A 26,105-nucleotide genomic window follows, 5' to 3' on the forward strand; every position below is an offset into this window, starting at 1 on the left:
TTCTCGCGTTTAGTTTCCCTACCTTTTACTTGAAACTTGGATAAAGTTAAAACTATTGCCGTAATGATGAATCTTACTTATTATTTTCCTTATATTCACTCTATGACAACTGTCATGATTATGAAGTACATTGTCATAGCTTGAAATGTGAAAATTCATTATTCACGTCAAAAATTATAATGAGAAAAAATCACAGATATAGTAAAGGTAATTGGTAAAAATTGTGAGTGTGATTTGTGAATGTTTTAAAATGAATTATTGAGCGTATTAAATTGTGGTATAGGACGAATTTAATTGCATATTTCACTAACAAGTCTACTGCGTTTTATATAAATTCTAGACTTATAAAAGAATGGCTTCGCCGTTGGAACAATTTGTGAACAATGTACGGACCATTTCGGCTTCAGGTATTTGAATTTTTGTATGATTTTATTATATATTTTTTTTAATTGTCTACTTGTGTAATGAAATGTTATTTTATCAGGAAATTTTCGGGATCTTTGTGATATAATATCAAAATCAGATGAAGTGCTTCAGAGGAATGGTGCTCATCTAAACATAGTTCTTGAAACCCTTGACATTCAACAACATTCTTTAGGAGTCCTCGCTGTTTTAGTAGCAAAGTTTTCAATACATCAGGTAAACTTTTTACTGCTATGCTATATTTGCTGTAACAACAATTGCATTTAAGTTTTTCTTTCTTCTTTTAATGCTCGTAATTTGTATAAGACAGTTCATTTAAACAATATTACTTTTAAAGATGTTTTACACTAATCAAATTGTCTCCTATATTCCAGGGTTCAAATGATGTGGATAGATCAACAATGTATCAACAGATCTGTGATTTCATAAATAACTGTAATGGAGAACAAGTTAGGTTCTGTCCAGAATTATGTAAGTATATATGGCAGAGTACATTATTATTTCAATCTTAACTTTAAATATTTCATAAAGATCTGCTAGAGCAGATATGTATTACTTATTGGTAAGGACAATATGAATTAAAAGATGAAATTAAAAAAAAGTTATTTTAAGGTAACCTTACAGTTTACTAGTGCCTTTTCTTAAGATCATCTTAATGTTGCTTACTTAAGTTATTGAAGATTGAAGTATTTTTGTAGTAAGAAGTCTTAGTTTCCAATTGGACTGGAATAAAGTTGCTTATTACCAAAACAAACTTAAAAAGTTCTATTTTTCAATGTCATATTTTAGTCTTATTCATAAACTTAGGCAAAATTATTTAATATATGTTTTGACTAGTAAGTCATGACACAATTATTGAATATAGCTTGTGTAGAATGTAAACTATATAACAATGCCTCAAGGGCCTTAACTTTTTCTATTTAATATAATGTAGTATTTATATGGAAAGATATATTAAATTGCATGGACAATAATCAAAGTCAAGTAATTTTACTTTTATATGGTGTGTCATTAAATTTAGAGTTAGTTACTGTTATTTAGAGTGTTGATAAAAGTATTTATTAAAAATATATAGTTGCAGAGTTATGTCATTTGCTGACTGATCATTTAGTGGAATTGAAGCAACCCATCCGCGGTATAGAGATATTGAAGAAAGCAATCAGGAAAATACAATTATTTGATTCACAACTAACATCCATACATGCAGATTTATGCCAACTATGTCTGCTGTCAAAGTGTATGAAACCAGCTCTTGAGTTTTTAGAAACAGATGTTACAGGAATTGGATCAGAGGTATTTCTATTACATAATGCGACTCAGTGCCGCACAATGCCGCATAATGCTAAAGCTTAATTGGAACGTGAATTAGTTTTCAAATGCATCAGCAGAGTGCGCTAAGTCAGTGTTGAAAAAAAAAAAAGGGTGCGTGTACTTATGTACGCGCGTAAGAAGTTATACTTCTTTGGCATTATTAAAAATAGTTTGGCTTTGTTCCACCTCCAGTTTTTGATGTTTCACAGCGATAAGATGACAACTCTTTTTTTGTATTCAATTTAGTGCACTTACACTGATTCACCAATTGTTTTTTATCTCTTGTCCTTATATTTGCTAGATTAAATCAGAAAAATTACATGTTTTGATTAAACAATGTGGTCATTTTTTTAATCAAAACATTACTCGATAATAATAATACATACGGATAGTTAACCTCAATTGTATTGAAGCACTTAGGAAGGTTGATGAGCACAGTTTTTTCACAAATATTAATTAGTATTGGTTTAAATATTCAATTGAAATCACTTCTGATTATAATTTAAAAAGCATTGCTAAATTTATTTGAAAAAATAATTAAAACTGCTTTATTTGTTTAAAAGGTAAATGACAAAATATGTCATTATGGTCATTCAAAATTCTTGGCATACGAACTTCACGCATATTCTATTTCTTTTTACTTGTAGATTGTCTTATTCCTATCTCGCTCGCGCACGCTATAATCACACTCCTAATTTTGTGTCACAGGTGCGCGCGCATTGTAAAATTTCACTCTCATAAATTTTTCATAACGCGCCTGAAGAAGTATAACTTCAAAAAAATGTTCTGAATAGAGTTAGCAACCTCATTAATGTATAAATAATGTGGTTAACAATAATAATTGGTTGAAAACTTTTTATGCTTATTTTAATAATCAAATTAAATATTAACATTTTTTTACTGAAATAAGAGAAAACCTTTAAAGAATATAAGGTTTTAACAAGCTAAATTAACAAAGTAAAATATATAGTTTCATTTAAGAAGTTTACATCAGTTACGTTTTGAGTAATTTTTTTAAAATGATTTCTAAAAAAATTATATACTTTTTCAAAACCATTGCAATGTTTACAAGAGTATAATCCTGTAAAATAAATTTGTTTACAGATCCGAATTTTAAAATAAAATTGTATTCATATTTTAAATGTGGAATATAAAAAAAGTAACTATTTATACCTTCATCCATACTTATATTTATTTATTTTAGCAGTTTGAAATAACTTTAATTATTTTCAAAATCTACGACGAAACAAATTTTTCAACAATAAATAATAATATTTACTAACGTAAATTTCGATAAATGCCAACTTAAAGAAAAACACTGGTCAATTTTCTGTCTGGAAAAATTAATTTTTATTTCTATTACAGCTTGGTGGAAATAATGACTCAAAACACTTTCTGCTATATTATTATTATGGAGGAATGATATATTCGGCTTTAAAGAATTTTGAAAGAGCATTATACTTCTTTGAGGTAGTTGTGACCGTTCCAGCCACAGTGGTCTCGCACATAATGCTTGAAGCCTACAAGAAGTACATTTTGATTTCACTTATTTTGCATGGAAAGGTATGTATTGTCTATGGTTTATGCAAATACTCATTCTATTCTATAAAAGTGGAAATATTAGCCACAGAATAATATTTCAGGTTTTTGTGAAAAAAATTGATTTGACTTTGATAATCTTAATATATATAAATTACGTGTCACGTTGTTTGTCCGCTATGGACTCCTAAACTACCGAACCGATATAAATAAAATTTGCACACCGTGTGCAGTTTGATCTAACTTAAAAGATAGCTTACATCTCAATTTATACCCACAATATTATTTTATTATTTGATAGTCACAATTCTAACAGATGGCGCTGTGTTGAAAGTACCAACGTTTCACATAAGCTACAATTTAATGGCATTACCACCAAAGAATCATGGTGGTCCCCATGACTGGTGATCTCCTACCGTTTCCCTTGAATAGTTTACTACTATGTAATATAACTAAAACCTTAGCCACAGCAACGCTTGGCCGGTCTGCTAGTTTATTATAAAATGTCGCTTATAATGTATTGCCATATGACATTTAACCATTATTAAAAGCAAATATTATTTCAGATATTACTAATGCCAAAATACACTTCGCCTGTGGCGTGTCGTTTCTTAAAACCTTTATCTGTTGCCTATCACGACTTGGCTACTTCACAACATGCAGCGGTGAAACATAGAGAGACCTTTGTAAGAGATAAGAATATGGGACTTGTTAATCAGGTGAGTTTTGTTTACACACACGCACACACACATTTATTGGTAGTGTTTTTTGAAAAAAATTAATAAATTCGGTTTTATTTAGTTGTTTGTTATAAGGGGGCAGACATTTTGATTTCAATATTAATTTTAAGAGTCAAGTCAATTAAACACATACTAGTTATTTTTTCTGTGAGAATCGAATCCATGATCTCCTGGTTTTATTGAAATGGCAGAGTAGATACCTAATAAGACCAAAATTTTTTCATATTAAAATAATATTTAAAATCTTAGAAAAGTTGCTTATCAAGAAACACTAAGAATTTATGATTATTTTATATTTTTAAAGGAAAAGGAAAAAATCTTTTAAATTAGTGTTAGTGCATGTTAGACTTCAATGCTAAATGCTAGTGTAAGTAAAATAGTATACAAGAACTCTCCTTAAGAGACAGTAAGTAGTGTTATTGGACACTTTCTTATGTTAAAAATTCTTATTAGTAAAATGGGTTAGACTTAAATTACTAATTAGTCTTAAGTTTGGCGAGATCAGAGTTCCCCAAACTTTTTTGTGTCGTAGACCCCTTGCCATACTTTTCCCTGTTGGGTAGACCCCCTACTTACCTGATATTGATTTCCTGTAAATTTCTAACTGTAGTGAAGTTTAGTGTTAAAAACTTAAAGTAAAACACATGTTAATTTATACATTTATTCATTGAATTCAAATTAAAACTACTCAAAATAAAATTTTGTATCTGTTTGTTTGTAATGTATATGTTTTGATATTATAAGATAGTATGATGTCAATAGGTACTATCAGTGTATGTGTTGAGATCCACTATCGTGGACCCCCATTTTCATTTCATGGACCCCCAAATTTTTTTTTGCTGACGTAGACCCCTTGTAGGTTGTCATAGACCCCTAGGGGTCGATATAGAACCTTTGGGAATCACTGGGCTAGATTGTATTGTTCAATTATGTCTTAGTTTAGAGACAATTTATAAAACACATATTCTGTGTATCAAGGCAATGACTTAATACATAAGCTGTCGTTTTGGTTGGTTATTGGTGAAAATTTTATTGAAAATCTCTTATAAATACTATTGGTAAAGTCGCTATATTTTTTAAATCTACAATGCTATTAAAATTTCTGGAATACCAATATACTTGCCAATGTTGGCCTCCGGGAACTAGCTACCCACTGAAGATTCTTAAAAGGCCGGGAAAGCATTCAAATATATATTTATATATATATATATATATATATATATATAATATGTATTTAAACATATCAATTAACTTCAGATGACAGTTTGACCCGTTGTATAAATGGTTATTTTAAATATAAACAAAAATATAATATTTCTGTTTGTAATGGATAGTCAAAAACTGCTTTAAAAAAAAATCGGTTGTCTGTAAAGTCGGTTTACTGATGAAAGTTGAACGTGACAACGTCATAAAAAAATATTGATGGGATGGTTGCATTTTTCAAAAAAAAAAAAAAATTTGTTTGAAAGGTATTTTGTATCGATATAGAGAAGGAGGTAAATGGAAATCACAATTGAATTGATCAAGTTACATTTATTTGTACGCATAAATACAATTATGTCAATTTTAAATGGAACGCCTCAGAGCGAGGTAACGCCGCATGAGTCATGTTTTTTCGTGCGTGCAGCCGGCTCCATCGAATTATAAGACGTTGTCACGTCAATAAAAATATTAAAAAATATTTAGGACATAGTACAATTTAAATGCTATATTTTTTTCCAGGTCATAAATTCAATGTACAAAAAGAACATACAAAGACTCACGAAGACATTTTTAACTCTCTCACTGAGTGATGTCGCTTCTCGGGTTCAGCTGTCTGGACCGGCTCAGGCCGAAACTTATATTTTGAATATGGTATGTTGTAAATGTAATTAAAAACATCTTTACTTAGGTATATTCTAGACATCTATGAAACTACTGAATCAATTTTTATGAAACTTAAACTTCTAAGTTGTGAAGGATTGGTATGATCCTTTAATTAAATTAGGTACTGAGAAATTTGTGGACAAATAAACAAAATTTATCTCGCATACTAAAATCCATCATACATATAGTATATAGTTTAATATGTATTATACAATACATATTAAACTGTTTTCTTTTAATTTAGTTAATTATTGCGTAAAGCGCCATCTATTGGTCAGTATAGGTGACTATTCCAAAACTCAAGTTACCAGAAATAAATTACCAAAAGTTCAAAATAGCAAGCGTTTAAATAGCCACGAGGGTGTTTGATCAAAATTCGTGATTTGTCATTTCTATATTATTATATTGTATTAACAATTTAGAAAATAATCTTTTTATTGCGTGAGTGACTTCAATATTTTCTAAAGAATTCAAATAAAACAGTTACAGATCTGTGCATAAAACACAGCATAGAATTATATATTTATTAAATTTATCGAGTATTTTTCAATGGTCCGGAAAAAAATTAATTATCGAGTGTCGACTGTGTTTTCTAAATCCCTTAATAACAAAAATTTAATTAGCACTGATCTAGTATGAATAAGGGAGATATATGTCGAAGAAAAATCGTCACTACATTGATAATGACATCGTCATTAGAGGGTTAAATGGGCGTCATCACACGAATTGTACAGTAATTCATTTCGATTCCTTTTAACACTGCAAATAATTAGGAGACCCAACTCAATCAGAACTACCCTGCGTTCCTTCAACGCACTGTTCAAGTCAAGATGGCCCCTCGATCCCACTAGAGGCATTTGCTGTGCTCTGATTGGTCGTAACAATATTCGTATTTTTATTCGTTAATTGATGATTCCCTACTATTATGTAAATCGCCATCTGTTAGATGATTGCTTAGACAAAGGCATTTCTATAGACATGTTAAGTAAATTTTAATATTTAGGAGGACAGGTAACCTCCTATAACGCGTTTTCTTGTAACGCGATTTCCGTCCCCCATATAACGCGGAAATTTCTCAAGTTATATTTCTGTAGTGTGAAGTGTATAATGATTTGTCTAGTCTATAATTATTGGGTACCTTTGCACGTGTTTCAATTGTGTTATAAAATTTAATAAGTTTATTCCTGTGTTCCTAGTTTTTAAATTGTTCAATAAAACCGTTTTACGAGAATACCCTTACAACGCGATTTCCTATAACGCGTCTACCGCATTATACTGATGACTGTATTATGGATTTTGAAGTACCGTTTTTGGAGTTTACTCCTTAAGAAACGATTTGAGTTATAAGGCCCGGTACGGAATTTTTATAACGGTTTATGTATGATGTAGGTATTTTATGTATGGTGTTGTATGATGTAGGTACGTTTTATTACTACTACAAACATTTATATTATAAAAACATATATCCTTACCACCTTTAATATGAAAATATGGTCGACAGCCACAGAACATTATCGCCATTTTATCGTTCGTAAGGAGTAAACTCCAATGGTGCGTCGTAGCTGACACACACACACTTTTTTATTTTAGATTGAAGAAGGAGAAATATACGCTATGATAAATCAGAAAGATGGAATGGTCGTGTTCCTGGATAGTCCCGAGAAATATGCTTCGCCTGAGACGTTGTGTGTTTTGGAACAGCAAATGGCGGCTTGCACCAAACTTCATCAGTACATTCAAGAAATGGATGAGCAGATACAAGTTAATCCTCAGGTACAGTTACATGAATTGTTTTACCAGGCATCTATAGTATAAGATCCCGCTATACAACGACCTTCACCGAGATGCTTATTTAATGAAACTTATTTTATATTTAATTTAATATGTCAATAAATATAATCCATATGGGTTGCCTAGCAAATTTCAGTCCAGAGTATGTTTAATTAATAGTAAAAAAAAATTTTTTTTTTTATAATTAGCATGTAGTAAATTTTTTGAACTTTTTTCAATCAATATTTTTAATCAGGGTAGTATTATATATGTATCACTATAACCTTCTTTTATACTAAAGATGTATATATACTTTAGTGTCACATAAAAAATATACACATAAATAATTAATTGATTAAAAACAACCAAACAACAACTTTTGCATATTCTATGGGCTTCATACTTTCGATTGGTATAGAATTTATCTAATAATCATACCAGTGAAATGTTTAAAAAAATATATTTTTTTAAATTAATTAAAAATACTCTGGACTGAAATCTGCTAGGCAACCCATATGGATTATATTTATTGACATATTAAATTAAATATAAAATAAGTTTCATTAAATAAGCATCTCGGTGAAGGTCGTTGTATAGCGGGATCTTAGACCACTAATGTTGTTCCTTGTTAAATAATGAACTAAGAATTTAAAATTTTGTAAAATTAAAAACAGATGGCGCTGTACTAAGTTAGCTAATGCTATTAGGTAAGTTGAAAAGTTCGTAGGCTGACTCATAGATGGCGCTTTTAGCAAATTAATTAAATTTTTTGTGAACCTTAACCTTCAAGCCACGTGAATAAATTTGACAACTACTAGTTTATGAGTTATAGCATTATGAGTGAAGGAACTTTTGTTTGTTTAACAATGTATAAAAAGGAATTTGGTGTGTTTTTAAAGAATTGCTTTTTGAAGTTATACTTCTTTAGGCGCGTTATGAAAAATTGATGAGAGTGAAATTATACGATACCCGCGCACCGTGGCACAAAATTAACAGAATGAAGTTCCCCACGGAAGATGCTTCGGCATTGGACATAATTGAAAAACAACATTCTAATAATATAGAATTTTTGTTACACTTAATGTAAGAGAATAATAATAAATATTTATTTATTTAATTTTTCAAATGTAAACTGAACTTTATTGACTATAATGACTCTTCCAGTCTTTGATTATTTAATTGTAATTAATTATTTGCATGCAATCAAAAACTATTTTTAATAATGCCAAAGGCGTATAACTTCTTACGCGCGTACATAACACGCACCCTTTTTTTTAATACTATTAAAGCCTTGATAAACATTATTCGGACTTTACATCAGAAAACTCCATTGACAAATGGTTTGCTCAGTTTAAACGAGGTGAAAGCACCGTGGACGATGCACGCAATGGACGCCTGCAATTTCATACGAAAATAAACTTTGCGACAATTGTGACCCACTACGTCAAAGAAATTTGTATGAAATGGGTCACGTGATATAGCGTGCGCTTATATCAATCCCATACAAATTCCTGAGGCGGCAGTAGGTCCGCTTGTCGCAGTGATTTTTCCTCAAGCCCCTGATAAAGTTAAGGAATGATTAATATAGTATATTTTAGAGATTGAAAATTGCGCCATCTATGTTTAGCGTTTAGCGTTAGCTAACTTGACACATCGGCGTTATAAATTATTTTGTCTTGCCTGTTAAGTGTGTGGTTTAAAGAAATTGTATTTGACCCAAGTTTATTTGGATATAATAGTTTTTATTGCATTATTTTATTTTTATTTAAAATGTTTGTACATTTGCTTAACTTACAAATAATAATAATAAAAGCATGTTAAATTTCCAATCAGTACTAAAGTCAAATATATATACATTTTCTTGCTACCCTAATGTCGTAACTTCCTTCAGTACCATTGATCGAAACCCCTTCACGGGTTAAGGCCTGTTCCAGCCTTTTCCAAATATCTCTGTCCATGGCTTTATTTCTAAAGCATAAAATTGTTTTCAATCTTCGTTGTTAAAAATTATGTGTAGCGATAAATTTCCTAGAAGACGGATTTTCCTGACATTTTTTAGACTGTCTTAAAAAGATTAATGATGGCGGCAGATATGTCTTCTTCATGTATATTTTGATATTATACAACTATCTATATTATTTTTCAGTATATTAAGAAATCAGTGGGATGCCACGATGAAGATATGCCAGCGACGAGTCAAAACTCAAAAACAACATATACAATGTAAAGAAATTTATTAATAAATTCTAAAACAAAATCTGTATTTCCTTTACCCCATAGTTGACCTTTAAATTAATAAAATATACATTAAATAAATATATAAACATTTATAATATATTACTTTATAAATCATAATCTGCATATTTTCGTAACAGTACAATAATGTTGTTTGGTGTAAAACCGAATAAATATTATTTTAACCAAATTCTGTGAAACTGTCACAGATTTAATTCAAATTTCGAAAAATAGTTTCGATTACCTACGCTATAGAATGTATAACAGTGGGCAAACGGGCAGGAGGCTTGCTGATGTTAAGTGGTACAGTCGACCATAGGACACTTACATTGCCAGAGGGCTCGCAAGTGCGTTGCCGAGCTTTTAAGTATTGGAATGTCGAATTCATAAAACAGCTGGTTCCACAAAGTGGTGGTGTGCGGCAAAAACTGCCTTTAAAAACGCTCAGTCGTGGAACGACGGACGTCGAGTTTGTGAAATTGTGTGACTTGACGTTCGATGATGAAACTCAGCTGCAGTTATTGGTCCGCACAACTTCTCTGAACATTAGGTCTGTCAAATGTGGTAGAAGATGCAGAGATACCCCACATCTCTACGCAACGCCAAGGGATCAAGCTGCTCGGAAAGTCACTGGTCGTCTACGTTGCATACGGCCAAGCGGAAGCTGGTACTGGGGAGTTCCCGCCCAGAAGTAAGAATATGGGGCCGAATTTGCGTTTTATTATTAATCTACATAGTTTTTATTTCTATTGTTTAGTTACCTAATACTTTAATAGAATGAACAGAAATTCTATTATACACGTAGTATTAGTTCTATAATAGAGAAATTCTATTATAATATTATGAATAAAATTTTGTATTTTAAGTTTATATTTATATCTTAAAATTGCCATTGGTATTCCCAGTAACTTTCTTTTCCAAAAGAAACATCTGTGGCTCTTATATGTTGTTTAATTTATTGTTTTGTTTGCCTGACACACGCCGTCGACTTTTTGGGTCTAAGGCAAGCCGGTTTCCTCGCGATGTTTTCACCGTTCGAGCAAATGTTAAATGCACATTGAAAGAAAGTCCATTGGTGCACAGCCGGGGATCGAACCTACGGGGAGTCGCACGCTGAAACTGCTGCTTGCAGCGCCAATACTGCTTTGATGTAGTTTTGTCAAAAAAATAGATATAGGTATAACAAATCTATTTTATTAAAAAAAAATGTATACAAAATTTTTCTTCACCCATATAAATGTGATAACATATATATTATATAGACTATATTGCTTCATGGACACCTTCGGTGAACGCTGTCATGCTCTCCAACGGGGTTTGAGGTGTGATCCCGTGACCTAAATTGGCAATGTACCGCCTTTTACCAAACTTTTGAACCATATCTCTCGTCAAACTCTTGATTTCCTCCTGAAATGTGTGTAAAGAAATTGAACTTATTTATTTACTTATAGTTTGTATGTGGCAGCTGTGGAAGTTAAGCTTTGACACATGACGCAAAACGTCAATGGGGAATGGCGTTCCATTAATTGTCAAATTGAGTGAAAAAGAATTGTCAAATTATTATTGTGTTGGGGAATGGAATGTTAGAGTCTGGCTAACGAAAGTAGATACTGGATTTTTTTGCAAACTTTTTATATGACAACACTAAAGATAGTACGGTCAAAATGTCTTGATATTTTTTGATTTTAAATAAGTACATATCAGTTTTAGTTACTTTAGATAATGTTATTGTTCTTTTACAGATAGTCTTGAGATTATTAGCAAACGGTTATGAATTTAAGAAAAACAATAATGAACGTTCATTATTAATTGAACGATATGATATAGCTGCATGGAGACATCGCTTTTTGCGTACCATTGCATCGAAATGTGCAGAAGGCAAGCCAATAATCTACTTAGATGAAACTTATGTCCACAAAACCTATAAGCCTAAAAATTGCAAGCATTCACTAGTAAAATAAAAATGAATGTCAAAGTATCAAAGTGAGTTGTTCCAACTTTCCTTTTTACTTTAGGGCTGCCATGCTGATATTTTTTAAATTTGCCGCGCTTTTTCAGTATCAACTTTAATTAGCCAGACTCTATTAGACTTTGTCGTTTCTGTTTTTTAGGCAAAAATGTTTATTATTATATAAAAGTTTTAAGAAATTGATGACCTTTTGTAAACCTAAGCTAATTTAAATCTGTTTTTCAGCAACGCATTTTTTTCCAATTCCCCTTTAAAGTAAATTGACGTAAACAAGTGACAACTGGGTAAGCGAGAAAACTCTATTAATGAAATGTATTTACCGGCTCCTGTCATTTTGCCCTCCAAAAATTCAAATTCAAAATTTCTGTAAGTCGGTAAGCTAGAAACTCAGGTTGGTGAGCAACCTCAATTAGAGAAAATTAGATCGCGGACCCTTGAGCTCTCACGTATCCAGGTTTGACTTCACAATCTTACTTAACCGATATTGAAAGTTAACTGTGCTAAAGTCGAAACACAATTAAATAATTTCACGTTTCCGATAAATATTGTATGCAGATGTTATTCATGATCCGTTAGATAAGCTTATAGTTTATTTTTAATTTCATTTTACATTACGTATGGTAATTGTACAATTTCAGTGTTATTTGAAATTAAATTTTTGTTGACTTAGTTATGCACTTCTAGCGCTTTAGGCCACGTTCACACGGCGACCATTCGATTCGATTGTTTTTTTCGATCAAGGAAATAAAATCCTCGATCAATATTGGAATTCTGTCTTCTATATTGACAATCGACTGATGCAACGCACAAGGGCAACTGCGGGCTAAGCGTGCGAGTGCGTACGATTCTCGAATGGGCGAGTCGTGTGAACGAGACAACATGAACATAAGCGCCACTGCGTGTCGTATTCGATAAAATCATTTCGAGACGCGGCGTTTCCGGTGACAACTTCGCACGGTATACGGTCAAATATATTTCTCGAACACGGGATTTTCCCGTATGAACGCCGTGTAAACAATTTTGTAAGTTTTCATATATATTCTGTTGTCACTACTCGATAAAATCTCGTATACGGAATACGGGAAAATAATCGCCGTGTGAACGTTGCCTTAGTGTTGCATCCCTAATAATTTATATTACTTGATTCAACAAATAACAACTCACTGGAGTTTTGTAAAGATCTTGTGGGTCGAGATTCCCTTGCAATGTGATATCTTCACCGACCATTTTCCTGGCTTCAATTGGATCCACCGTCCAATCTAAACCAATTGTTTCGTATCCCATCTTTGCTTGAACGTCCAAGGAGTGACCTCCGCCTTTAGCGAAAACAGTCTGTGAAAAAAAAATTAAATTTTCGCCTCTTAAAGTTATACTATTCTACAATATTCGTTACAAACAGAGATCTTTTCTGTTTTTTTTACTACTATTTAAAATGACCACTAAAAAATCTGCAAGCTACTTTTTTTATACAACAGACGATGTTAAGTGATACTGCTGTGGACACTTACACTGCCAGAGTCGCGAGTGCGTTGCCGGTCTTTTGAGAATTGTACGCTCTTTTTTGGGACCCTAAGTCGTAGGGGTTCGGAAATACCTCGAGTTATTCTAATAATGTGTTAAATCTATTCCAAGTGCAACTTCCGGTTACTGATAAATCCTTCATATTTTGGAACGAAGTTCCTTATCGCGCGTTGTGAAAGGGGGCTAGACGGACTTCTCGTCCGATCACCGAAGTTAAGCAACGTCGGGCAAGGTCAGTACTTGGATGGGTGACCGCCTGAGAACACCTCGTGATGTTGGCTTTTTTTTTCGTCGTAAGATTGGTGTCGAGAAAATCTATCATACTGTTATGATACCAATTAACATATAAATTAATCGAAAGGAATTTCGTTCCATCCGGGTGTCCCTTGACACCTCTAATTTTTATTAAATTTTAAATGTAAAAGTTCTAATAGAGAAAAGATAAAAGTACAATTTCTAATACATGGAAGATAAGACAATACACTACTACTATATCGAGACTTATTACGGAGCCTTAGGGCCTAAGGAAACCTAGGCCTAGGCCTTTGGGGTCTAAGGCGGGTTTCCTTACGATGTTTTCCTTCACCGTTTGAGTGAGTGGTAAATGGGCACATAGAAAGCTCATTGGTGCACAACACCAGGCCAAAACTGCTATATCTAAGAAAGCTTATAAATACCATAGGAACTTGATCCAAGTTTTTATCTTGTAATTTTTTCTGTACACCCTCCCTTATATCCTTCAAATAAGGCGCGGACACATCAGCGAATTGTTCCCTTGTCAGGTGATCAGCACTCGATTCAAATACTTGTAAAAGTTGGGCTCCACTCTCAACCTAGACATGATAAATAATCTTATTTAGATAATTAATTGTTAATTAGTTTATTTATATACAAGTTATAAGGATCCTATTACAATAGTAATAATTTAAAAAAGGTGCGTGCGTACAAAGTACACATAGTCTAGTCGACAAGTTGAAAATGGAACAAAATAGAGATACTGCTCTTAAAATTATGTGCGATAGCTCATTGGATCCGGAATGACGTCTAGAAAAATGTGCTAAAAGCGTGTATTAGAACATAAAAAATTGTAAAAGTTATAGACAATTAAAGATGAAAAAAAAATGGCATTTAGTTTTTTGCCAATATTTAATAAACTATTAATATTTAAGAAATTTCAAATAAAGATTCTGAAAGAGGAGGAAATTTCCAAAAAAAAACTCTAAACTCCCGGAACTCTATCTCCATTATTTATAATTTTAATTTAACGCTGAAAATAGGTCTGCGGGTGACATTTTTAGGATTCGCGCGTGGCGTCAAAAGCGACTACGGCACATTAATTAATTTATTTAAGGTATTGAATATTTTTTTTTAAATTTGAAAAAATTATGGTGTGTTCTGAACACTATAATTAATTTATTCCCGTTGAAAATTTTACTTAAAGTTAATTTTTCAACAAGTTAAATAATTGTTAACTAACGAAATTTTCTCGAACGACCGTCTTAATTGTAAGTGAAAAAAAAAATGTTTAAATAATGGTCGTAAAAATATTTCGCTTCGTAGAGCCTATCTTACATACATACTTAACAAGATCGTGCCATAAAAGTTAAAAAAATATTTAGTATAGAAAAAATTTTTTTGATTATCATGAATATTACTTTTATTTAAAATTAAAAAATTTTTTTTCTATACTTTGTTATATATGGTTGTTTTTGTTAATTTTAGAAGTTTTAGAAAAAAAATAAAAAAAAGTTGAATATTTGTTTATAACAACTTGGTAAGTTAATAAACAATAGAATTGTTGAATAAAAAAAATTTTTTTTCTGTTACTTTATAAGAGAGGACTGTCAATTATGATTTTTAGAAAAAAAAATTTCTTAGCTAATTATTTAAACAATAGAAAATAAAAAAAAAAACGATTATAAACAATTAAAAATTGTTATTAAGGAAAAAATTTTTTTTTAAAAATCATAAAATTTTTAATGTAATAAAGTTGTGTTAAATTTTTTTTAAAAAATATTGATTTAATCAATTTGTTTAAAAAAAAATTATCAACAAATGCCGGGAATTTTTTTTTTGCAAATCAATAAATATCTTGTATTAATAAAAAAACGATAATTTGATGATTTAGAAAAAAAAAATTTTTAACAACATTACATGGATTTTTAAGTTTTTGTTTAAGTAAAAAAATTGTTATAAACAAAGTATAAATATTTTTTTTAACTTTTATGGCACGATCTTGTTAAGTATGTATGTAAGAAAGGCTCTACGAAGCGAAATATTTTTACGACCATTATTTAAACATTTTTTTTCACTTACAATTAAGACGGTCGTTCGAGAAAATTTCGTTAGTTAACAATTATTTAACTTGTTGAAAAATTTACTTTAAGTAAAATTTTCAACGGGAATAAATTAATTATAGTGTTCAGAACACACCATAATTTTTTCAAATTTAAAATAAAATATTCAATACCTTAAATAAATTAATTAATGTGCCGTAGTCGCTTTTGACGCCACGCGCGAATCCTAAAAATGTCACCCGCAGACCTATTTTCAGCGTTAAATTAAAATTATAAATAATGGAGATAGAGTTCCGGGAGTTTAGAGTTTTTTTTTGGAAATTTCCTCTTCTTTCAGAATCTTTATTTGAAATTTCTTAAATATTAATAGTTTATTAAATATTGGCAAAAAACTAAATGCCATTTTTTTTTCATCTTTAATTGTCTATAACTTTTACAATTTTTTATGTTCTAATACACGCTTTTAGCACATTTTTCTAGACGTCATTCCGGATCCAATGAGCTATCGCACATAATTTTAAGAGCAGTATCTCTATTTTGTTCCATTTTCAACTTGTCGACTAGACTAACATGTCAGAAGTGAAACTTCTTTGGCAAACAAATTTTTAAGTCTCGGTCATATTTGTACAAATCTAAAACTTTAGATTTCCGAGACTTAAAGGGAGGAAAACGGAATATATGTTAGAAATTTTAATCAATTTAATTGTCATTAAAATATTAAGACTCGAAAATTAATACATAACCCATTCTCTTTACGACATTATAATTTATATAAGGTAATTCGCCGCTCTCACACTCTCTCTAAAATTAGTTTTTATCCAAAAGAAAGGGATATACACAAAAACTGATTAAAATAAGTAATGTTATCTAACAATCATATTACCGATGAACACTTCAATTGTTAATGTTATTACAAAAGTAGGTATAATAACATTTTATTAATTTTTTTCTCAACATTATTGTATCGGAATACTCTTGAAGGATAATGTATGTATGTATTATTGTAATAAATAAGCAAATAATTTGTTTTTATTTAATAGAAGTATTTAAATTGTTTTTATATTCTGTATTGCATCAAAATATTTTACCTGCATAACAAGGTAGTCTATTATAACCCTTGTCAGTAAAGCAAGGAGCCTGTGAACATCTTTAGGATATTTCTCCAACCATTCTTTTGTTTTCGACATTGTTTTGCTTCCACCACCTTCAATCATATATCCCATAAGTGTGAACTGTAATTTTAAAGTATTTATAAGTATTCTGCTATATAATTGTTGTTATAAGTTTAACAAGCTTGTAATGACATTTCGTCATGATCGTAAAACAATGTCGGTTTTGAAAAAAAAACAAAATCCACTTTTTATCATATTTGGATACTACATTGCCTAAATATTACGTCTACATAAAAATAAAAATTCTATGTGTTTTAAATTTCAAATTAATCAGTCGGTAAAGTAACGGCTTTGATAGAAACATGTGATTTTTCTAGAAAACTATGTAATTTAATGTTATTATTTTATTTTGTTTAAAAAAAACCCTTTTGTTTGCGTATGCCAATTTTAATAATAATAGAATATGAATTAAACTAGTGACAAAAACTAAAATGGTTAAATTATTTTGAAATGGCTGCCCTGTATAGTTTACTATTTGTCAGATCCGTCACTATTCTACGACTATGACGATTTGTAGAGACAAAACAAAGAGATTTCTCACGTTAGTTACAATTAGTTGTAATATGTATGCGGAATTGAGTCTTGTTGCCTATTTACATCTTACTGATAAACCTTAACACAAAGCAATATGCATAGATGCTGAGAATTTACAGTACCAATAAAAAAAAAATTAATTGTTTAAAATGATCATGAGTGACTTAATGCATAAATGTACATAAACTTAATAATTCACAATTTCAAGATATCTTAATTAGAATTGAATTTGCTATATCCTGCACAGACAAGGTTAGAATAATTAATTCACTAAAACAAAGAATTTTAACAGATGTAATTATAACATAATTAATATTGTGAACGATAAATTAATGAAACTTACAGGAGCTCCAGTAAAGCCAATTAAAGGGACCTTTCCATCAATTTTGTGTCTAGTTAAAGTAATCGCCTTTCCCACATAAGCCAGCCGAGACACCGCACCATCTTCTTGCAGCTCATCAATTTCGGATGGGCTAGCAAGTGGACTTGGAAAAACAGGTCCCTACAAGTTTAAGTTGAATATATTATGTGACATGACTGTGCATAAATTAAAAATGATTATGCAATAAATGAGGTACCTGACCAGGATGCATTTCAACAGTCATTCCTAAAGCCTGGGGGATAACTAGTATGTCACTAAATATTATTGATGCATCTAAATCATATCGCCGCAGTGGCTGCAAGGTTACTTCACAGGCTAATTCTGGAGTACGGCAAACAGTAAAAAAATCGTGTTTTGCTCGTACTGCTTGAAATTCGGGTAAATATCGACCAGCCTGACGCATTACCCATACCGGCACTTTGTCTACCTCTTTTCCATATGCAGCATCTAACAGCCTCGTATTTTTTAGTACCGGGAAGTCCTGTAATAGATAAGTACTTGATATTTTTTTAAATTTATAATGTTTATGTTAAAGCGATAATAATTTTAATATTTTAACCTTGTTTGAATATTCCATTTTTAAGAGCACGCGTTATCACTTATAAATGCAGATAGAAACTTGTTCTTAACTTGTTTAAGGCCTTAGTGTATTAAAAGAACTGTCTTATCAATTTTTTTAAATAATTATAATTGCAAAACATTACGTTCCGAAGTTTAAAAACTGCAGTCAGCTCTCGACGAAACTCAATGTCAAAGTCATATGTCATGATTGCTAGTTGTCATACTGTATACCGTGACATTGACATAAAAGTTTATTGTCGAAAAAGATATCAAGTAACTTTACCTTTTAGGGTACTTGCTATGTAAATTCATATCTAGCAGCTAGGTAACGACCAGAAAGCTATTTTGGAAAAAATATAAATATTGTCGAAAGCGCCATCTAGGGGTAATTTTTTAAAATATTACTTATTAATTTCGGCAATGGCAAATATAATTCGTTATGACCTTTAATGATTACAGCTACTGTTAAATCTTCATGATCTAAACCTTATATTTTAAAATGTCTTAATAATGTGTCTATTGTTGGTTTTCTACCGGTGAACAATACTAAACTATATTCCAGCAACTCTTTCGGTTGACGGTTAAAATAATAACCACAATCTCATAAAAATCAAAAGTATGTCACAATAAAAAATTAAATTTAAGTCAACAAAGTTTGCAAGATTCTACCTGCCCTCACATATTTTTAGAGGTAAAAAATCCAAATGAGAGGGGTTCAGCGTAGTTTTTGTTACAATCCAAACGTTATAGCAACCTATCACTGTATACATTTTTTATATAAACCTTTATTCCAGTTTCCCAATAAAGTTTATTCGACTTAAAGGAACACGGTTGTAACTCCGTATTTTATACTTAAGTTTGTTTATTAAAATATATTTATTCCTGTTGTTTGTACGCTTATGACCATTAATTCTCAAATAAAAGCGTACAACGAACGAGAAGTAATGGAATAAAACGTCCGCCACTCATCATTCTAGATTTATCATAAAGATCGCTTTTAGAATACCTTGGTTCTAAACTATAGGCTGTACTATACGTACTACGTGTGTGTATTAGGTTTATATGTGTATCTTAAAAACAAAGTTAGAAACAAATACATCATAGCTAGTTGTATATAATTTAATGATTTTTGTAGCTTTAAACACTATAAAACCGGAACTATAGGTACTATAAATAGGTTGCCAGTATAAAAATGCGAATCCGAATTCTCATGCGAATCATAATTCAGGTGAACTCTTTCTATTTTCTTCTTTAAAATTAAATTTCGATTATTAATTTTACAAGAGTTATATCTTAACGGTAGTGATTAAATATTGCATTAACAGGTTAGCGGGGGTCGCCGGAGACGCTCAACACAGGTGCCGAGGTGACTTGTGCATTCCAAATGTGACAAAAAATATATTAAAAAAAGAATTTCGCGGGAAAATTCTAACCATAGATTAGACAGAATATATTTCAAAGCACCTATTTTTATGTATTTAATTAGAAGAACAGATAACGTGTCATATGTCTGCCTCATGCATGCACCAGGCGTTATTTTACTTATTTCATAGACAATTCAATCAAAAGTTATATAAGTAATTTTTTCTCATACACACTTATAAACGTTAATAAAAAAGCAATATTCTAAATTTACTTCTCACATTAAGGGCGTGGCAATTAAGGACTGGAATCTCCGCCACAGTTTTCAATCGCTAAGATTCAATTATTGTTAAAAGTCACGTCTTTACTTTAACTTATTTGAATTAATCATCTGTTAGCCAAGACTAGGTCTAGATAGACTTCATAACATAACTCGCGTCTATAGTCAGATGTATTCTGTGGTCCATAACTCTATAGGCGAAAAAAAAAACTTTGAAAATGGAACAAAAAGTTTTTGCATGTTACCGTTACCTATGATTTTAATTAACGATGAATTCGCCCTTTTTCTAAAGTTCGGTGGTCACAGTCGGAGGTATTGTATAAATTATAAAAAGAAATATTGCAAATCATTATACAGGTAGGAGGTTTGTAAGGTCAAAGTTTAAAGAGGCACCGCAATGAAATGAAGGGTTTTGTGGGGTAATTAAAATCGTTGTATATTGCAAAAACCAAATTTCTCGCCCATTGACCCGTGGATTATTTCGTGAGATAATAAAGTCTGGTGCTGCGAACTGGCTTATCAGAATTTATAACACGAACGCTTAATTTTGTTTACCACAATTTGCTCAGAATAATTAACTAAGAAACACTTTCATTATTTATTCTTTGGACCCTTGTGTTTTGATTCCGACTTTTGGTGCGTAAAAGAGGTAATTTAGTAATTATAAAAAGTTCGTAGGCTAACATGGAAAATTAATTGTTTTTTATAGAATTTAATTTGTTTATTCAACATTCCTTCGAGAGCGAAACAACGATTATAGCGGTCATACAATATTTCGATACCATTATTATAGTACGATTTGTCTACTTACATCTTCCTTACTTACTAAGCCCCATGATGCCTATCGACACGAACTGTCATTTTCATACAAATTTAGTTTTCGACTTTCTTACATACACATCTTAAGTCATCTTGACTAACCCTCTGTTTTGGCGATTACCTCTTCAACACAGCAAAATTTCAAGACAAATATAATCAAAGATTTAAATAAATAAAATCACGACGACACGAGGCTTCCTCATTTAAGTTGTCCTCTAAGACAACTGCCGTTTAGCTCAAATTGAGATTTATAAGTTAATAAAGTGTTGGCTAAATCTTTTTCAATAAAAACTTAATAACCTCTAACCTATCCCTTAACTACACAAGATGTTAACTCTAGGTAGTATTAGAAAGAGTGGCGGAGAGTTTATTGCCAGTTCTTCTCTTCCGTTCTATGCCCTTGATTTGAGAACTGGCAGTAAATGTAAAATTAGAAGCATTTAATGTATGTTTCTTTTTTGACGTTCATAAGTGTACATGAATAAATGATTTTTGACTTTTGATTATTCAATTATTCGCACGATAAAATTTCAGAACAGATTCATCTTATAATTAGGTATATTATTATTCAAATACAATAGCGTACGTGGTCTATAACGTGAAGGTTACGAACTGCATTCAAGGATTTTCCTGCCAACAGGCCGTTGACATAGCATTGTAAACAGTTCCTTATCTAAGAGCTGATGGTTCGCTTTATCTAACCCACTGTAGCTAACGTTTAACTTGTGATTTTAAAAACCTATTACGCTAGCTGTTTTATGGAGAAACTAAAGGTTTTTGGATAGCAACACTTCAATACGCTGAAACGAAACTACATAACTTAACACAAAGAGACTTAAAAACTCTATAAGCTCTGTAGATTTACGTTTATTTAGTCTGTGTAGTTAAAATGAGCATAGTCGGTAGATACAGCATGAATAATAATTAAATTTAGACATTGCAATAAAAATATATTGAGATAGAAATAATTTTTCATATCCTATAATGATTATGATTTTAAAAGTGATTTTGGCGACTACAGCAAAAAATGGCGGCAAAAAAAAATTTGGCGGCATGCTTACAGTAAAATGGCGTAGGTCTTAAGGAAACATTGTATGTGGCTGTGGTTATTGTCAAAATTAATGACACTGCTGATCACAGGCTCCTGAATTCAGCATAAAAAGGTTTAAATGATTTTTATCTTTTATAACGTTGATTTTGACATTGTAATTAGTAACTTCTGGCCGTGACCACGGCGCGTAGGCGGCGAGAGGTCTTTTCTTTATTTTTTGTCGTTTCCTGGCTTCGTTTGCTATATGTATGTACATATATTTAAAAAACAGATTCTGGTTTTTATGAATAGATTTGAAAAGATTTAATTTAATTTTTTTAAGTAAAACTAGTCAGACACGTGGAGTAAATAAATAAATATTCGATATATCAATAAAATGTGTACCAAAGCCAATAATTAAAGTTTAGATTCAAATCAAAGACAATTAAATTACCTATGTGTTTTACTTACGCTAATTTCCAAGCATACTGCGTAGTAGCAAACTTTCTTTTTAACGATTCATATTTATAGTAATTTTAGTATTATTTAATTACATTATAAAACTGTATATTGACAAGATTTCGTGATGTATGACGATATTCAGCAATTACTATAAGATCAAACTAAAATCTATACTCAAAACATTCCACGCCATTATTATTTACGAAGTTTGACAAGTTTTCGCGCTCAAATAAGATTATACCTTGTGTTAGAGGTTATATGATACTTAAAATGCCTATTAGAATCTAGGCTTTATAAAACTTTGAATTAATCAATTATTTTAAGGCGAATTACAAATGGTGTAATCATATGAATTTACTGCATATATTTCTGTATTAATTTTCGTTCTTATAAATCACTATCTAGTTAAAATAGATAAGAAAAATCTTTAGTTTTTAATAAAAAATCAAAGCAAGTTTCGGCGTTGTTTCTTGTGCATACAAAGCACTAAACACACGACTCGTCGAAAAAAAACAACAATCAAATATCCTTTGCCTGATCGCGTAAATGTTGCCACACACTGGGGGTTTTATGGTAAGCGACGCAATATCTTATAAGAACGTCAGTTGCATCGCAAGAAAACCGTCAGTGTGCAGTGGACTCCGGAATTTGGGTTCGGGGTGAATACCCTCGTGTCGGTAAAAACTATTTTCAAGGTTAGCACGACGCGCAAGGAGGGGAGCGTCGCGGGTTGTGGGGCACAGATTATGTGTTCCACAGAGACTGAACTTTTTGTATAAACTGTTCCCGGCAATTTTAATTACCTATATAGGTGATTGCTGAAACATTGATGATAAAATAAACACGGTTTTGTTTATTTCTAGTCTCTATGATTCTGAGGTTTGAAATCTTTACAAGTTCCTTAAGTTATTTACATCGCGGTTTTTATAACTAATGTCATTAATTTACTTATAAAATAGCAAATCCTTTGTACATTTTGATAATACTTTTATAGTATAGTTTATAAACTGATAATAAATACTTAAACGTATTTAACAATGATTTCATTATCTCTCATAACCTTAACATTTATAATCCTTATTTACGTTATCTCTGTATTTCACAGCGCTGTTGTCGCGGGTTGTGAGGTGCAGGGCAAATTCGTCGCGGGGCGGAGGGGAGGACCCGCGGACGCGCCGAAATGCTGATAGCCCGCCGCCCCGCGCAACCCGCGCCCTCTGCCGGCTTCATGCAACTAAAGTCTATAATAGTCTATGCATAAATATAGTCTACAAAATGATTCACTTCGCTAACAATGCGTTAGCTGTGACTTCTTGTTATGTAATGAATCATTGGACGAAGGGGAGATTATGACTAATTAAAAATTATATGCATCCGAATTGGAATCAAATTGGAATTTTTAGTTTTGTATTAAAACTTATGAACTTTATTTAATGTACTTACTACAGATGAGCAGAATTTGCTATTAGTCTTTAGGCATTCTTAAGATCGTTATATACCTAGGTACATTTCTCAATAGATATTAAATATAAAAAAAGGTATGTTTTATTAAGATACCTAGTATCTAAGTCGGCTTAGGTTTCTATGATTTACATATGTTAATTTAATCATATAAAATATTTATTTCGTTTTTTCATAATAGAAATAACTATCAAACATAGGTCCGGTCCCCTTCGTGTAATTCGCCATTATTTTAACGTTTGTTCTTGGCTTTTTACCTTAATGAGACTCCCCTATTTCTCGTGCAACGCACACGTAAACAAAATTAACCAATGCGGCCCGCGGTGTACGAAAATAATTATTGCGTTTGCACGAAATTATTAATCCATTGAATTTTACATTGTTATTGTCTTTGATAAGATTTCTCTCTTGCCATAGATTTATATCAAGTTTGGAAATTCCAAATTTAAAAGTGTCGAAAATAAAATTATAAGATTCATAAGCTATGAAACCATCTTTTTATTTTCCTTTTTAATTTTATTGTCTTTGGTAAAGTTTGTCTCTTGTCATAGATTTATCTCAAATTTAAAAATTCCAAATTCTAGTGTTGAATAATTATATTTAAAGAACCCATCTTTTTATGTCTATTTAAAATTGTTTGTCTTTGGTAAGATTTCCCTTTTACCATATTACAGAATTCCAAATTCAAAAGTGAAATTGAAATAAAAACATTCATTTGAACCCATTTTAATTTCCATTTGAAATTTCTATTAAACATCGTTAACCACCTGTTTCATGATAACCTAATCACTCTGTGGGACGATGAAATGACTTAGGCCTAGATTAGGACTGTCAAATGCTTTGTCAATTGTTAAATATTTTTTTCTTGGCCAGTATTAAGTGGCCAGTTTGATAGTGCGTGCACTGGGTGCGTGTGATAGCGATCTGCACCCCCCTACCCTTCACCAAAACAACATTCTGAATAAGAGGGTTTTTTGCGCGAGGCCCAAGGGTGGCGGAGCGTCACGGCACAAAAAATACTATTAAATAACTCAAGAGAACCGCGGGGCTTGTGCGTGATCGTGATACAGCCGAATTAACGCCAAATACAATACACGAACCCGATTTAAAGCAGCAAGATTACGTTTTATTGGGAGTTATTCAATTGATAACTTTTATTAACACACCACACTTACTTCGAACTAAGAAATGCTAACATTGTCTGTTGTATAAGTTCCTAGTGGCTGTGTGACTCTCATAGCTGAGGTCGTAGGTTCGATCCTCGGCTGTGCACCAATGGACGTTCTATGCGTGCTTCTAATATCGCTCTTACGTTGAAGGAATACATTGTGAGGACTGGCTTGCCTTAGACCCAAAAAGTCGCCTATTAGATTGACAAATGATCTTGTAACAGATACAGAAATTTGATAAAAGAGTGAAGTTTATATAGTAGTTACATTTTTTTATGCCACTCTATCAACGTAATAACGCCCAAAATGCCCATGGACAGGCATTTTAGTAGATGCGTTGCCGGATATTGAGGGTAGTATACCCTTTCTTTAGATAATTGGAGGTAGTATTTCCCGGGGAAAACCCTACTCGGAGTTGATTCCACAGGTGGGTAGTTCACAAAAGTAATGTTCGTAAAAGAATCAAGCCATCAAGGTGATGCTGATGAATTTTTCTCAGCATCTGTTAGCTATCTGACAGTACTACGTCAAAAATGTTTTGGATTTTGACATAAGTAGTTAGGAAACGTACCCCTTCATTTAACTTACTAAGTAGCTTACTACTATGAAACAGATAAGAAAATATGGTTTTAAGTTGTTCTTGTTGAAGTTATTGATACCAGATGCGCCTGGCTTAAAAATATTCTGCGCTGATGTTTGTACAGCAGTGAGATGTGAGTAAAAAGGTAATTTAATTGTCTATGGGTACTGAATTTGTCTATGTATGGAACGTTTTATTATTGACAGCTTGGTGAAATTATTTTTAAATATACGAGTATACATAACTCTTCTGGACAAGTTACGTATAACTCTAAGATCTAATTTCACTGTTTTGAGTAATCAACTGTCTCTTTTCATCACTGTGTAAACACAATGTGTCAGCAAGACGAAAGAATGTTTGAGTTACAAGATAATTTTTTTTTTAAATATGGGGTATGAAAGTGTGTTTATGGTTCATTAGTCTCTAGATATTACCACTCAAGAGCTTCAAATTCTTCACGGTACCATAAGTACTGGTATATTAGAATTGAGTAGATACCTACTCAACATCCCCCTATAAAATGCATCTATAGCCGAACATCTAATCCCGGTTAGAGGGCGGAGTTCGCGAGTTGCGAATATCCCACAGATAACCAATAGGTATGTCAAATGCACGCATGCGT

At 31.6% G+C, this 26,105-nt stretch overlaps 2 protein-coding genes across 2 annotated transcripts; one reads left to right on the plus strand and one right to left on the minus strand.

Annotated features, from left to right (window-relative positions):
- The first annotated feature begins 190 nt into the window (after nt 1-190).
- LOC125061566 (COP9 signalosome complex subunit 3) lies at nt 191-9,902 on the plus strand. The gene is made up of 9 exons (XM_047667041.1): nt 191-407; nt 485-639; nt 798-894; nt 1,499-1,716; nt 3,100-3,297; nt 3,840-3,992; nt 5,736-5,867; nt 7,470-7,652; nt 9,796-9,902. Exons 1-9 carry the CDS (start codon nt 353-355, stop codon nt 9,874-9,876), a joined length of 1,272 nt encoding a protein of 423 aa, XP_047522997.1. The 5' UTR covers nt 191-352; the 3' UTR covers nt 9,877-9,902.
- Nucleotides 9,903-11,062: 1,160 nt separating this feature from the next.
- On the minus strand, nt 11,063-18,493 carry LOC125061552 (uroporphyrinogen decarboxylase). The gene is made up of 7 exons (XM_047667023.1): nt 18,319-18,493; nt 17,956-18,240; nt 17,721-17,879; nt 16,760-16,903; nt 14,052-14,207; nt 13,018-13,185; nt 11,063-11,291 (listed from the first exon to the last, which is right to left on the minus strand). The coding sequence occupies exons 1-7, from the start codon at nt 18,334-18,336 to the stop codon at nt 11,148-11,150; spliced, it is 1,074 nt and encodes a 357-aa protein (XP_047522979.1). The 5' UTR covers nt 18,337-18,493; the 3' UTR covers nt 11,063-11,147.
- Nucleotides 18,494-26,105: the final 7,612 nt, after the last annotated feature.

The sequence above is a fragment of the Pieris napi genome, chromosome 23, assembly GCF_905475465.1.
Source record: "Pieris napi chromosome 23, ilPieNapi1.2, whole genome shotgun sequence".
Lineage (NCBI taxonomy): Eukaryota > Metazoa > Arthropoda > Insecta > Lepidoptera > Pieridae > Pieris > Pieris napi.